Here is a 14,776-nt window from a genome sequence, read left to right as displayed (position 1 = left end):
TATTATATAACAAATATGTTATTATGTTGACAATTAAAAATGATTATGTTAATAATTATTTTAATGGCAAATTCATCATTTTATGTTATGTATGTTATTTTATTAATGACGAGGGAAGAGAGTTAACAACTAGATATATTTGTCTTACTTTTTACATTTTTGATGACTAATTTTTTTAATTCGGGGACACATTTATCAACAAATTACATATTTAAAGACAAAAATGATTATTTATTATTAAATTCAATTTTTCAATTTTCCATGAGTTTGGTCCCGTTATTAAATATACAACTTTAATACATTTATTAACTTTATTTAATAAAAATGTTCACGTGATAATAAAATGCTTATATGAATGTGTTGATATGGATGCACATTAGAGAGACACGGTGGCATTTCCCTTTCTAACAAGCAAATTAGGCTTTTCACACTTTAGTTTATGGACTAAACCTCGAACTAATGTTAACTTCAATCTATTGCCATTTGGCAAGATATTCCCAAGAAGCCTCTTCAAAGTTCAAACTTTTTTTTTTTTTGAAGGAAAAAGTTCAAACTCTTATCCACTAAGAATATTTTCATTTTAGAGTGACGTAACATATTTTGTCCTGCTTCTTCCTTAACCTATTATAAAAGAACAAAACTCAATTTTTAATTTTTTGATAATATATATTTTTTATCACGCATAGTAATCTTATGCATAATCCAATAGCATGTGTTTGAAATCGAGAAAACCAACAAAAGAACAAAAAACGCACCAGAGAAAAAGAGAGCATGAGGCACGAGCGATGATGAGCATTGACTATTGACTAATATGCCAAAACGAGAAAATCGACGGTTCAGATATTCCAAGTCTCCCTTCAATCCAACGGCTAATGTTTGCTTTCTAATAACCTTCTCTCTCTCTCTCACCCACCATTGTTGCACTCTGCAAACTCCAATACCCACGTTCCAAGTTCTGAATTTTCGTTTCTGGGTCTCACTCACTCCCTTCGAATGTTACCCTTAGAGCATCATTTTCGCTATCACCCTCCCTTAACCCTCACCAAATTGAAACCCTTTTCCCGCGCAAATTCTAGGGTTTCCCTTCCCCATATCGACAACTCCTTCCATCGTTTCAACCCCAATCCGTGTCGCTTCCGATGCCCTATTTCATCCAACGATTCGCTTAGGTTTGGTTTGAGGGTCGGCCACCGAGCATCATGGGTGTGTCGTTCCACCGGAGAACCCGATTCCGCGGCGGATTCCGGTGAGAAGAAAACCGGAAGCAGCAGCAGCGATGAAGACGCCGATTCGAACCGGAGGAAGGGCGGGTGGTGGTCACGGTGGCGCCGGTGGCGTTGGCAGCCCCTGATTCAGGCTCAGGAAATTGGGGTCCTGCTTATGCAAATTGGGATTGCGTTCTTCGTTATGCGGTTGCTCCGGCCCGGAATTCCGCTACCCGGGTCGGATCCTCGGTCTTCGACGGTGTTTGTAAGTGTTCCTTATAGTGAGTTTTTGAGTAGGATCAATAGTGACCAGGTGCACAAGGTGGAGGTTGATGGGGTCCACATTATGTTCAAGTTGAAGGCTGGTGTTGGAACAAGCAACGATGATGGTGGTGATGTTGTTGCAAGTAGTACTAGCAGTACTACTAGGTTGCAGGAATCAGAGTCTTTGGCGAAAAGTGTTGCACCAACTAGGAGGATAGTTTACACCACCACAAGGCCTAGTGATATCAGAACACCCTATGAGAAGATGCTGGACAATAAGGTGGAGTTTGGTTCCCCAGATAAGCGGTCTGGCGGATTCTTTAACTCTGCTCTGGTAAGCAGGTTGCAGCAATTTTTGCTGTGTGTGTGATTTTAGAGATATATGAAGTTTGAGAATTAAACTAGATAGAACTAGCATTGTTACTGTGGTGCTGGAAACTTTTCGATATAAGAATGTAGTTTAGAGCATTGGCGTTGTACCATTCGTGTTGCCAACTTCACCTGGAGGGATAAGGCTTTTGTTGTGAGGAGGTTGATGCTGGAAATGGATATCAAGAGCCTCATCACACTTGTAGCTATTTTCTTTTACCTTTTTTGGGGGCAGGCCGGTGTTCTGAAGCTTAATGTTCTTGTTGCAGTAATATAAAATTTTGAGACCTGAAAGAGAAATTATGGTTATTTCTCAGAATGAAGCAATTGTTTTGTTTTACCAAAAAAATTTCACTCAGTCAATGCTGAATATCAATAACTATGATGAAGGGGCAGGAGTAAAATCTAGGTACTTCAGTGTTTACTTCTTCTTGAAGAGAAGAGCAGTCAGAGATGTGGATGCAGCTCCAATCCTTTGTAAATCATTTACTATTTAGAAGGATAATTTTCAGAAAGCCACAACACCCACATTTGAAGTATTAATTTATTAAAGCATTGGATTACTTTGTTTAATAAAAGCTAACTTTTATATTGGCTTCACGAGGAAAATCTGCACACATTAACAAAAAAAAAAAAAAAACCATTTGAAATTTGTTAACTATATGCTATTTTGTATTTGTAGTTTATGACCGGGTTACTTTCATTTTCTCTAGTATTGCATTATCAATTCAATATTGCATCACTGGTTCAAAATATTCGCCTACTTGTTCCAATTGGTTATAAATTTCCTTGGTTCTCTCAAGGTAGATTCCATAATGATATGACATGACCCATTACATATGGCATACTGACTTCATTCTCATATTCACAGATAGCCTTGTTTTATGCTGCTGTGCTTGCAGGGCTTCTCCATCGATTCCCTGTAAGCTTTTCTCAGGTGTGAGTTTGCATTCTTGCTCCATCTTAATTCCTTGGACCTTCTTATACAACGTATGTTTCCTGCAGCTTTAAAATGATGCATTTTTCTTAATAATTGTATGCTGTGTGCAGCATACGGCTGGTCAGATATGGAATCGCAAATCAGGCCCTTCTGCTGGTACAAAGTCATCTGAGCAAGGAGAAACAATCACTTTTGCTGACATTGCTGGTGTTGATGAAGCTAAAGAGGAATTAGAAGAGATTGTGGTAAGCTGGACTCTTTTATCATTTTCTTCTCTTACAGTCGGTAGGGTGTTTTTGAGGCTTTTTATTATGCAGCTTAATCTTATATTTTCATTTTTAGTTTTTCTGGTGATAAAGGGTTTTAATATGCTGATGTTCACTTGCCAGGAATTTCTGCGAAATCCAGACAGATATGTAAGGCTTGGTGCTCGGCCACCTCGTGGTGTTCTCTTGGTAAGTTCTAGCTAGAGTATCTGATAATTGTCCTTATCCCAGGATGAAACCATATATTCTATTAGCCAACACTATGTAGTTGTGAATGTCTGAGAATGGGTTACATATGTGAAATTTTGGTGGGGGAATTCTTGGGCTAAAATCCAACTGGATTGTGTACTGTTACACTAACATTTCTTTCTCATATTTAAGTAATAATTAACTTGCAATAAAGAGGAGCAATATCATAGAAATTGGATAATAATGACTGAATTTTATAGAAACATTCTGCAGGAATTATTCTTTCCAAAACAGAGACAGAATTACAACAATTAGAATCAGAATATTCACTCAAACAAGCCAAGATTTTGAGAGCTTGGTTCTCTCCCTCCCAGGGTCTAAACCACACATCTTCAGGATAACCAGAATATGATTCTGTTTTTCCTTCTTATTCTACACATACCCATAACTGCCTAATTAAAATAACTGTTCCTAATAAACTGCTCCTAATAATAGTAACTGCTGTCCTATTAAAACTAACTGCTAACTATTCCTAATAAACTGCTCCTAATAATAGTAACTGCTGCCCTATTAAAACTAACTGCTATTGACAGCACATAACAATTATTCCCCCCCCCCCTCTCTTATAAACATTCTTTATAAGAGGTCTAACAATACTCCCCCCCAAAAGAGTCACCTTGTCCTCAAGGTGAAATGAGGGAAACTGTTCCTTGATGACTTCGACGGATTCCCAAGTGACTTCAAAATCCGGAAGATCTTCCCATTGAATGAGAACTTCAGCAGTACCATTAGGATTGTTACGACAGCTTTGAATTCAGCTGGAAAAACTCGGAAATCCAAATCTTCAGATAACATCGGAGGGAGTGGTTGAGGATTAGCTGTGGCAGCCACTGCTTTCTTCAGAAGAGAGGCATGAAAAACAGGATGTATTTTGCTTGCAGGTGGTAAATCCAATTCAAAAGCAACTAGGCCGATTTGCTTTTTGATTTGGTACGGGCCATAAAACCTTGGGCTCAACTTTTCATTTCTCTTTTTAGCAAGAGATTTCAGCCTATAGGGTTGGAGTTTTAGATAGACCCAGTCACCCATAGAAAGGGTAACAGCACGCCTGGATCGGTCAGCATACGCTTTCATTTGCTCTTGAGGTTTTGTCAGATTATCCTTCAAGTCATGTAGAATTTGGTCCCTCTCTTGAGTGAATTGATTCACTTCTTCAACGGCAGAGGGAATAGTGGTCCCTCTAAGTAGATGAGGAGGATCTCTACCATAAAGAGCCTTGAATGGGGTCAATTTCAAGGAGCTATTGTAATTGGTGTTGAACCAAAATTCGGCCCAACCTAACCATGTAGTCCATTGCTTGGGTTTAGTCCCGGTGAGACACCTCAAGTAGGTTTCCAAACATCTGTTGACAACCTCTGTTTGGCCATCAGTCTGAGGATGATAGGCTGAACTGAACTTCAATTTTGTACCTGCCATTTTAAACAACTCAGACCAGAAATTACTCAAAAAGATCTTATCCCTATCAGACACAATGGTTGAAGGAAACCCATGTAGTTTAACCACTTCTTTAATGAAACTTTCAGCTACATCTTTTGCAGTGAATGGGTGACTCAAAGGAATGAAGTGAGCATATTTAGTCAAACGATCCACCACCACCAATATCACATTCTTACCTTGAGCCTTAGGCAAACCTTCTATGAAATCCATGGAAATGTCAGCCCAAACTTGAGTAGGTATGGGTAGTGGTTGCAATAATCCAGTAGGAGACAAAGTTTGATACTTGTTTATTTGGCAAACTTCACTAGTAGCAAGGTATTGCTGAATATCCTTCTTCATCCCCTCCCAATATATAATGGCTGAAATTCTTTTGTAGGTCCTAAAAAACCCAAAATGCCCTCCTATGGCTGAATTGTGGAATTCTTCCAACAACATAGGAATTTTTGAGGATCCTCGAGGCAACACTAACCTTCCTTTAAAAAACAGCTTCCTATCCTTGAAAGTGTAGCCCGAATGAGAATTTATATCTTGCATCAAGTCCTGTATTAGCCCTGGCAATTTCAGATCATTTTGGACTTCGGTCTCCCATTCTTCTAATTCATCAAACTGCACTGTAGATAGGGCTGCATAGGTCATCCTCCTGGAAAGAGCATCAGCAACTCGATTTTCATGTCCAGGTCAGTACTGGATTTCAAAATCCAGACCCATCACTTTAGAAGTCCATTTGAATTGTTCCTCTCCTTAAACTCTTTGATCTGAGAGAAATTTGAGACTCTTTTGATCAGTGAGAATGATGAAATGTCTTCCCATTAAATAATGTCTCCATTTCTGGACTGCTATCACAATAGCCATCAATTCTCTCTCATATACAGACTTAGCTTGTGCCCTTTCTGACAAGGTTTGACTATAAAAAGCCACTGGTCTCCCTTCTTGTAATAGAACAACCCCCAATCCTTTATTTGAAGCATCAGTCTCTAGTGTGAAGTCTTTGGAAAAATCTGGAATAGTAAGTATTGGCAACTCAGCCATCTTCCACTTCAAGTGTTCAAAAGAAATTTGGGCTTCGTGATTCCAGTGAAAATTATCCTTCTTCAACAGTTGTGTGAAGGGTGTAGCAATTTTTCCATAATCCTTAACAAATCTTCTATAATATCCTGTGAGGCTTAAGAAACCTCTTAAAGCCTCTAGGTCTTTTGGAATGGGCCACTCCATCATAATTGCAATTTTCTTTGGATCTGCTGCTACTCCTTCCCTTGAAATGATATGCCCCAAATACTCCAACTGTGTTTGGCCAAAAGTGCACTTCTTCTGATTAGCGAACAACTGGTGCTCCCTTAGTAATGCAAGCACTGCCTGAAGATGAACTTGATGCTCTTGCACCGACTTACTGTAAACCAAAATGTCATCAAAGAAAACCAGAACAAATTTCCTCAAATATGGTCTTAACATTTCATTCATGAGGGATTGAAAGGTAGAAGGTGCATTAGTGAGTCCAAAGGGCATTACGACAAACTCATAATGACCTTCATGGGTTCTGAAAGCTGTCTTTGGAATATCTTCTTCTTTCATTCTGATTTGATGGTATCCTAACCTTAAGTCCAATTTAGATAAAATGGTGGCTCTCCCCAATTCATCAAGCAACTCATCAATGATAGGAATTGGAAACTTATCAGGTACAGTTATTTTGTTCAGGGCTCTATAATCAACACAAAATCGCCAACCACCATCTTTCATTTTAATCAAAATAATAGGACTAGAATATGGACTTACGCTAGGTCTAATAATACCAGAGCGAAACATATCATCTACTAACCTCTCAATTTCATTTTTTTGGTAATGTGGATACCGGTAAGGTCTAAGGTTTGGAATATTGACTCCTTTATTGAGAACAATTGCATGATCATGCCGCCTGGATGGAGGTAATCCTTGAGGTTCTTGAAAAACATCTTCATACTCATTCAAGACCGCACTTACCCAATCTAGCTGGGGGGTATCATGAACTTCTACTTTCGCCAAATTCTAGTATTCCAAGAAAAATCCTTGTCCTTCATTCTTAATGGATTTCATAATGGATTTGAATGAAGCCGAAGCTCGTGCCAATTCTGGTTCTCCTTTGAGTACATGGTAGTTATTTCCAAGGGGAGTTTTAATCATCAATTCCTTGAAATTAGCCCAGATTTCACCAAGGCTTGACAACCATTCCATTCCCAAAACTATGTCCACTCCACCAAGTTCGAATACAAAGAAATCTTCATGAATTTCCAACCCTTGCATGACTAACTTCAATTTAGGACAAACTCCTTCACAAGGAATTTTTCTTCCATCTCCAACCTCCACATAGTAGGGTGGGGTTTCTTTGACTATCATTTGACATTCCTTGACTAGTGGAGAAGATATAAAGTTATGTGATGCTCCACAATCGATCAAAACCACCACTTTTTTTGTCCCCCAAGGTTCCCCACAACTTGATATAAAGTATGGATTTCTTCATTGTTAATCCGGAAATGCTGTAAATTGACAATTGTAAAGCCTTCATCTCTATCTCATCTTCCCTTTTTGATTCTTGCTCTGTAGACTCTTCATCCATACCCTCCTCCAACAATAAAACTTGCAACTGTTTATTTGGACAGATATGACCAGGACCAAATTTTTCATCACACCTAAAACATAACCCCCTGGCTCTTTTATCTAGCACTTCAGCATCTGTCAAACTCCTAAAACCCCTCCCTTTAAAGGAAGGATTGGTTCTAGAGTTCCCTGTAGCGCTACCCACCGATGAAGTCACTTGTGTTTGACCCTTAGCATTTGGTTCCCATGTCATTGTCCTTGTGCTATTATAAGTTCTGAATCCAGCCTTAGTTCCCGAACTTGTTCCACTTCCACCATTCCCTTTATTCAGCAAGTTATTTTTCTCATCCACCCTCTGTGCATAGTCCATCAATTCGGTTAATCCCTCAACTGGATGAAGCTTTAATTCTGCCCGTATAACTTCTTTGAGTCCATTCATAAAAATTCCTTTTAAATACGCTGGTTCAGTGCATTTGAGAGGACCGACATACAACTCAAACTGTTCCTGGTAATCTTCTGCACTTCCTGTTTGCTTGAGACTTAGCAACAACTCAAATGGACTTTGTAACATGGATGGTTGAAAACGGCGTATCACCGCGGACCGGAATTCGCTCCAAGTTGGGTCGTGCACACTGAATTCCCACCATTGATACCAAGTTAACGCCTTTCCCTCCATCGCCACCATAATCGCTTGTAGTTTTTCAGGGTCGTTCATTCCTTTTAGTTCGAAGTATCATTCTACGCGAATTGTCCAACTGAATGCGTCCTCCCCATTGAAAACAGGAATTTCGAGTTTTCGCCATCTCTCCTTACGATTCCGAGGATTGCGAATTTTTCTGGTGTCGTCATCGTTCACGGTATGGTTGTCGCCGTTGATCGATTCATCCCTGTCAGAACGCGTCGTGATTCCGCGTACAGTTTCCACCAATTCATTCAATTGCCTACGAATTTCCAGTCGCTCTTGTTTGTCTTCTTCGCGGATCTTCTCCCAGTTTTCTCGCATGGCTAGTAAGCCTTCGAATCCGCACTCAAGAAACTCCACGCGTGCATCCTTTCCTCTTGTTGAAACCATCTACCATCCCTGGAAACAAAAACTGCTGTGATACCAGTTGATAGAAATTGGATAATAATGACTAAATTTTATAGAAACACTCTGCAGGAATTATTCTTTCCAAAATAGAGACAGAATTACAACAATTAGAATCAAAATATTCACTCAAACAAGCCAAGATTTCGAGAGCTTGGTTCTCTCCCTCCCAAGGTCTAAACCACACATCTTCAGGATAACCAGAATATGATTTTGTTTTCCCTTCTTATTCTACACATACCCATAACTGCCTAATTAAAATAACTGTTCCTAATAAACTGCTCCTAATAATAGTAACTGCTGTCCTATTAAAACTAACTGCTAACTATTCCTAATAAATTGCTCCTAATAATAGTAACTGCTGTCCTATTAAAACTAACTGCTATTGAATTGACAACACATAACAATTATTTTCCCCCCCTTCTCTTATAAACATTCTTTATAAGAGGTCTAACACAATATTGTGTTGTGCATAGCATAGGTAGTCTTGGGTATAAATTCTTGAAATGTTTTCACTTTTGTCTTTGCTGCATGTTTGAGGATTTTTAATATTGTTTTAGGTTGACATCTAGGCTGTGAATATCTCTCTTGATTACCTTACAGGTGGGTCTTCCTGGCACAGGTAAGACTTTACTTGCAAAGGCTGTGGCTGGGGAAGCTGATGTGCCATTTATAAGTTGTTCTGCTAGTGAGTTCGTAGAATTGTATGTTGGCATGGGTGCCTCCCGTGTAAGAGATCTATTTGCAAGGGCAAAAAGGGAAGCTCCGTCCATAATCTTTATTGATGAGGTATAAAAATATATTCTTTTGTTGTGTGAAATCACTTTGTTCAACATATATTATTTAATATTAAACTGATCAACATATCTTTTGGTATGCAGATAGATGCTGTGGCTAAAAGTCGTGATGGAAAATTTCGCATTGTCAGCAATGATGAACGAGAGCAAACCTTGAATCAGTTGCTCACTGTCAGCATTCCTTTGACATTTTCTGTTTCTTGTGAATGTAAAGAAACAAATTTTTAAGTAACACTATTGTAAGGAGGGTAATTTGTTAAAGTTGCATTGCAGGAAATGGATGGGTTTGACAGCAATTCTGCGGTGATTGTTCTTGGAGCTACTAATAGGTCAGATGTCTTAGATCCTGCACTTCGCCGGCCAGGAAGATTTGATCGTGTAGTTATGGTCTGTATTCTATTTTCAATTTTTAATTCCTTACCTCTTAATACTGATATTAATAGAAAATTATCACATTGCATATCTTTAACAAACTGCCCATAATTCTTAGGTAGAAGCACCTGATAGAATTGGAAGAGAAGCCATCCTAAAAGTTCATGTTTCCAAGAAGGAACTTCCTTTAGCCAAGAATGTTGACCTCAGTGACATTGCTTGTATGACCACTGGTTTTACTGGGTAAGTATGCTTCCCCGGCCTACTCTCCCTTTTTTGAAAATATAGATTGGAATTTCAGTTGAAAACTGGTTCATCATTACCTCACCTAGTGGGATCCTAAAAATATTGTTGTACTTATGATGGTAGTCAATTGTATTTTAATAATCCCTCTGAAAGATTCAAATTGCCAATGAAATCGGGATTCAAGTCATAAAATCACAAAAGTTGTATTTTTTTTTAATTTCATGAAACTGATATATTTTAAAGGTTTTTTTTACCTGGTTTTATTTTTTACCCGCTTTTTAAGTTAGTGATCCCTGATTTGGTTCAGAACTTTTCTAAGCTGCTGCTTCGTTTTGTGTGATTGGGAACCCTAACATCGAGCTGCTTCTTCTTCACGATTCATGAACCATCTATAACAACGGAAACTGACCCCTAACTGCCATTCTTCTTCCTCCTCTGTCTAAGCCAGCTGTGTTGGAAGTTCTATTCTCTGCACCAGCCACAATTTTGTCTCTGTTCTCTTTTTTGCTTGAATTTCTTCTTGGTTCACCATTGATAGGTTTGAGTTTTTTTGCTTTTGCTGATACTGTTTGAACCCATCCTCTCTTACTCTCTTCTTGTTCCCCACACCTATTGATGGAGCTGAAGATGAGGATCAAATGCTGGATCCTTGGGACTTTAATGTGACACATTTGTTAGTTAGACATCTAGATTTTAGGATTAGAATATTACTACTTACTTTTGGTGTTTAAGTTTTATGCCTTCTATTTATAACTTGACAAAAACTTGATGTGTTGTGTACTTTTGTTTTGGAGTTGTGAAGTTTTATACTACTTTATGGGTTATGACTTGTGAATATGATGCATGACATTTATGGAATATTGGTTATATGTACTAATATGCATATGAATTTATATGCATATTTTCAAATGTATATGACTTTTGTAAAATCTTACGATTCTATTTATGTTTTTTACCCCCTTTTTGATCGAAGGTAAATCCATATTTTGACTACCTTGCTATTTACATCATTACAGAGCAGATCTTGCAAACCTAGTAAATGAGGCTGCTTTACTGGCTGGAAGACAAAATAAAGTTGTGGTGGAGAAACTTGATTTCGTCCAAGCTGTAGAGAGATCTATAGCTGTAAGTCACACTTGCTCATGGGGGTCTATAAGTTGCTCTAATTATATGGTCTTTAGTACCTTACTCGAACAGTTGGACATAGTTGTATGGTATGGAACTATGGATAAAAGTAGTCTAACTTGTATTCTTGTGATGACCAACATTCACACTTTTTATGTATCTAGTTTTTGCACACTTGACTGTTAACACATGTAGTTTAGTCAGATTTTTCTAACTGTCAAATGAACGTAAAATTGAAAATTTCAGTTTTGCAATTGGTTGTGTTAAATATGAACCAAATTATTTGTTTTAGGGCATAGAGAAGAAGACTGCCAAGTTGCGAGGAAGTGAGAAGGCTGTAGTTGCACGACATGAGGCTGGTCATGCTGTAGTAGGTACTGCAGTTGCGAAGCTTCTTCCTGGACAGCCACGTGTTGAGGTAAACTGTTGAAGATGCTCTATTACTGGAAACTAAAAAATGTCACTGCCATTACAGATATGCAGATTGAACTTGTATTACGCATATTTGCCTATTTTGAAATTTTGGAATTCACTTGCTATGCTTTTGGGATTCTTAGTATGTTAGCCGGTGACTAGAATTACTGTATTTATGTTTTTTGAAGTTACCTTGAAGACTGATGATTTCTAGTTCATATTGGCTGTGCTTTTGAGATTCTTTGCATATTGTTCTGCGACCAGAAATTATTTTGCTTATCTGTATTGGCTGTTTTGGTGAGTAACGTATAAAGTTCTGGATGTGATATCTGATAAATAAAAAAAGGTGAAATTGTTTAAAACTTAGATAGGAGACTTCCAGAAGCAAAGTAATACATATAATGTGCTCCATTAAGTTTGGGTTGGGTTTCATTTTGTTTATTAATCATCATATTATTGGTAAATGAATATTTTCACTCACAGTTGTAGAAGTTACTCCTTAAAATTTGCAGCCTACTTGTGTATATAAGTTGTATCTTGGAAATCTCTATGTTGCACATTATTAGTCCTTAAATACTTTAAGGATGATTCAGTGCCTTAATATCTTGTGTTTGTCATCAGAAACTAAGTATATTGCCAAGGTCAGGAGGGGCTTTGGGCTTTACTTATATTCCTCCAACAACTGAGGATAGATACTTGCTATTTGTCGATGAGTTGCATGGTCGCCTGGTGACCCTTCTTGGAGGACGTGCAGCTGAAGAAGTTGTTTTTTCTGGTCGGGTGTCAACAGGTGCACTTGATGACATACGACAAGCAACTGACATGGCATACAAGGCTATAGCTGAATATGGTCTTAATCAGACCATAGGCCCTGTTTCAATAGCCACTCTTTCTAGTGGTGGAATTGATGATTCTGGGGGAGCTGCTGTTCCTTGGGGAAGGGATCAGGTCCTGCAATTCAGTAACTTTTTACTTCTTCCTATTCAATTTCTTGCATATGCTGATTTTAGTTGGAAAACAACAGGGACATCTTGTTGATCTTGTTCAAAAAGAGGTGCAAACATTACTGCAGTCTGCACTGGCTATAGCACTTTCCATTATCCGAGCCAATCCTGCTGTTTTGGATGGTCTTGGTGCTGATTTGGAAGGTAATTATACGTACTGTTTTTAATGTTTGGTGATATTGCAGTGTTTTAATGATTGCCAAATAATAGCAATGAATACATGCAATATCTTTTAACATTTTTAAATGATTAATAGATATGTTTAGGGTTAAAGTTGTACTGTTTAAACAAAGAATATGATGAATTATACTTGAATGTTCAAGTACATAACTCTTGACATCAGTGTTACATGTATAGTAGTCAAAATCATGAGTTGACTCGTAGAATCGCACGATTCTATGCTTTCGCCATGCCTAAGCCAGTTCATGCATGCTCAGAATTGCAAATGAGCAGAGTCAGTAGAATCGCAAAATCATGGGAACATGTGATTTCCACATGCAATTTTTTCGAGTTGCTGAAGCAGGTCCAATTCATGATTAATTTTTGAGCTTTGTGACTGCTGATTTGCATCATTGCCAGAAAAGCTGAGACCTGTACTGTTTTTGGATAGCCCCTGTTCTGCAGCTTAAGGTGATGCAAAATGGTTGGCCGAGGAGGAGGTGGCTTCTGATGGGAGAAGAAGCCAGTTTTTCTTTTTTCTTGGTCATAAAGGTGATGACTGATCAAGCTAGAAAGAGGCTAGGGTTTTTATGGGGTGAGAAGGGTGTTGGTCCTGGACACAAATTGGCCCACTCCGTCCCAAACAGTCGTGTAATTGGGGAAGTTTTTTTTGTCATTTTTTTAATTATTAATCATATATTATACCATTACAATACTATAAGGTACTCTATAATGTTTAAAAATATTTATAAAAAACATTAATACATATTATATAATGGAAACAAACATATAACGTGTGTGTGTGTGTGTATATATATATAGGTAGAGAGAGAGATTTAGTTTGTAGGATCTTACAATCATGTTTTCCCTTCCTGATCCTGAGTAGAATATTTAGTTTGACTACCTTGTTTACGTGCTCCCTAACATTAGCTGTTTGGCTTGGAGTGTGAACTGTGAACTAGTACTCATCTTACCATAACATGCATGTGTTTGTATTTTTATTTATGTCATTACACCATCAGTTGAAATTTCATAGAAGAATTATATTTTAGATTTGGATTTTGAACTCTTGTAACCAATCAAATAAGAATAGAGATTAGATTTGGGCAAGTTCATTTGACCTGAAGTTTATTATTCAATACAATGGTTATGTGAAGGGATTTTATTTAATTTTGGATGTTAGCATCATTTGCTTCCATGAATGTATGATAATGATAATGATGTTGTTGAACCACTTCATTTTGGCTTAGCTATCATGTTCTAATGGTGCTTATTCTTCAGAAAAGGAGAAAGTTGAGGGTGAAGAGCTACAGAAGTGGTTAAGATTGGTTGTCGCACCAACAGAGCTTGCCACCTTTGTCAAAGGTACACAGCCACCTCTTCTTCCATCGCAGACAGGTTCCTGACAGTTGAGAGCTTATTATGCTAGCTTTGTGGACTGAAATTGGGTTATGAATTGACACCATTGCTCTGAAGCCAGTGAAGTTATATATCAAATAGCATGAATTCACCTTTACAACTTTGTATATCCCTGTAAGGTGAATTTTGGCATCATTTTTAACAAGTATACACTCGACCAAATGTCCAAATCCATGGGAGATGGGAATATGCAAGTATACACACATCAATACCTCTTCACAGGTGTCACAATTCTTTAACTGGTGCCACCTTTACAACATGCATGTTGGTATATGAATTTGTTTTACACTGACGATTATTTGTTACATGTGATTTCTGCAAATTTGTGTACAGTTTGATTTTACGATATATACAACGACTCTACTATGTGTTACTCCAAAATATTTTTTCGGAATTTGTTTTACAGGCAATTATTTATGTTACATGTGATCATTATCTGTTGAGATTCCAATTGTGAATAATTGAGCTAATTTTTGAATCGTGAATCAGAGTTTGTATCGAATTGTAAAAAATCACTTCAATTATATCATATAGATGATATATAGTGTTAAATGTAAAATTTTAAAATAGAAATACATAAAAAACAACTTAACAAGAAGTCTTATAAAACAATTATTAGTTATATCAAAGTTTGGAAAGCCTTTATTTTATAAGAATGAACAATGCAATTAAATAGAGTGCATGCATTGAATCACTCAGTGATAAATAAATTAGTGGAATAATCAAATAAGATAAGTTCACAAGTGTTTCTTCAATTTCTTTTTGATTAACAATTTAACGTTATATTTTTCATGAGAATTGGTGCAAGTAAAAAGAAAAAGAAAAATAATAAATTGTTGAATCATACGAATTGTA

At 37.4% G+C, this 14,776-nt stretch overlaps 1 protein-coding gene across 1 annotated transcript; it reads left to right on the top strand.

Moving 5' to 3' along the window:
• The first annotated feature begins 873 nt into the window (after positions 1–873).
• LOC114404070 (ATP-dependent zinc metalloprotease FTSH 9, chloroplastic-like) lies at positions 874–14,353 on the top strand. Its single transcript, XM_028367193.1, has 13 exons — positions 874–1,803; positions 2,710–2,775; positions 2,889–3,023; positions 3,168–3,233; positions 8,989–9,174; positions 9,267–9,353; positions 9,456–9,569; positions 9,673–9,797; positions 10,817–10,925; positions 11,218–11,343; positions 11,961–12,287; positions 12,364–12,487; positions 13,784–14,353. The coding sequence occupies exons 1-13, from the start codon at positions 994–996 to the stop codon at positions 13,906–13,908; spliced, it is 2,400 nt and encodes a 799-aa protein (XP_028222994.1). The 5' UTR covers positions 874–993; the 3' UTR covers positions 13,909–14,353.
• The last annotated feature ends 423 nt before the right edge of the window (positions 14,354–14,776 follow it).

The sequence above is a fragment of the Glycine soja genome, unplaced genomic scaffold (genome assembly GCF_004193775.1).
Source record: "Glycine soja cultivar W05 unplaced genomic scaffold, ASM419377v2 Super-Scaffold_110, whole genome shotgun sequence".
NCBI lineage: Eukaryota > Viridiplantae > Streptophyta > Magnoliopsida > Fabales > Fabaceae > Glycine > Glycine soja.
This window is presented reverse-complemented; position numbering and strand designations above follow the sequence as displayed.

Coding starts and splice junctions, on each gene's coding strand:
- LOC114404070 (XM_028367193.1), top strand. CDS start 994: ATGTTACCCTTAGAGCATCATTTTCGCTATCACCCTCCCTTAACCCTC. Junction 10,926..11,217: donor CTGTAGAGAGATCTATAGCT/GTAAGTCACACT, acceptor TATTTGTTTTAG/GGCATAGAGAAGAAGACTGC. Junction 12,288..12,363: donor TTCCTTGGGGAAGGGATCAG/GTCCTGCAATTC, acceptor GGAAAACAACAG/GGACATCTTGTTGATCTTGT.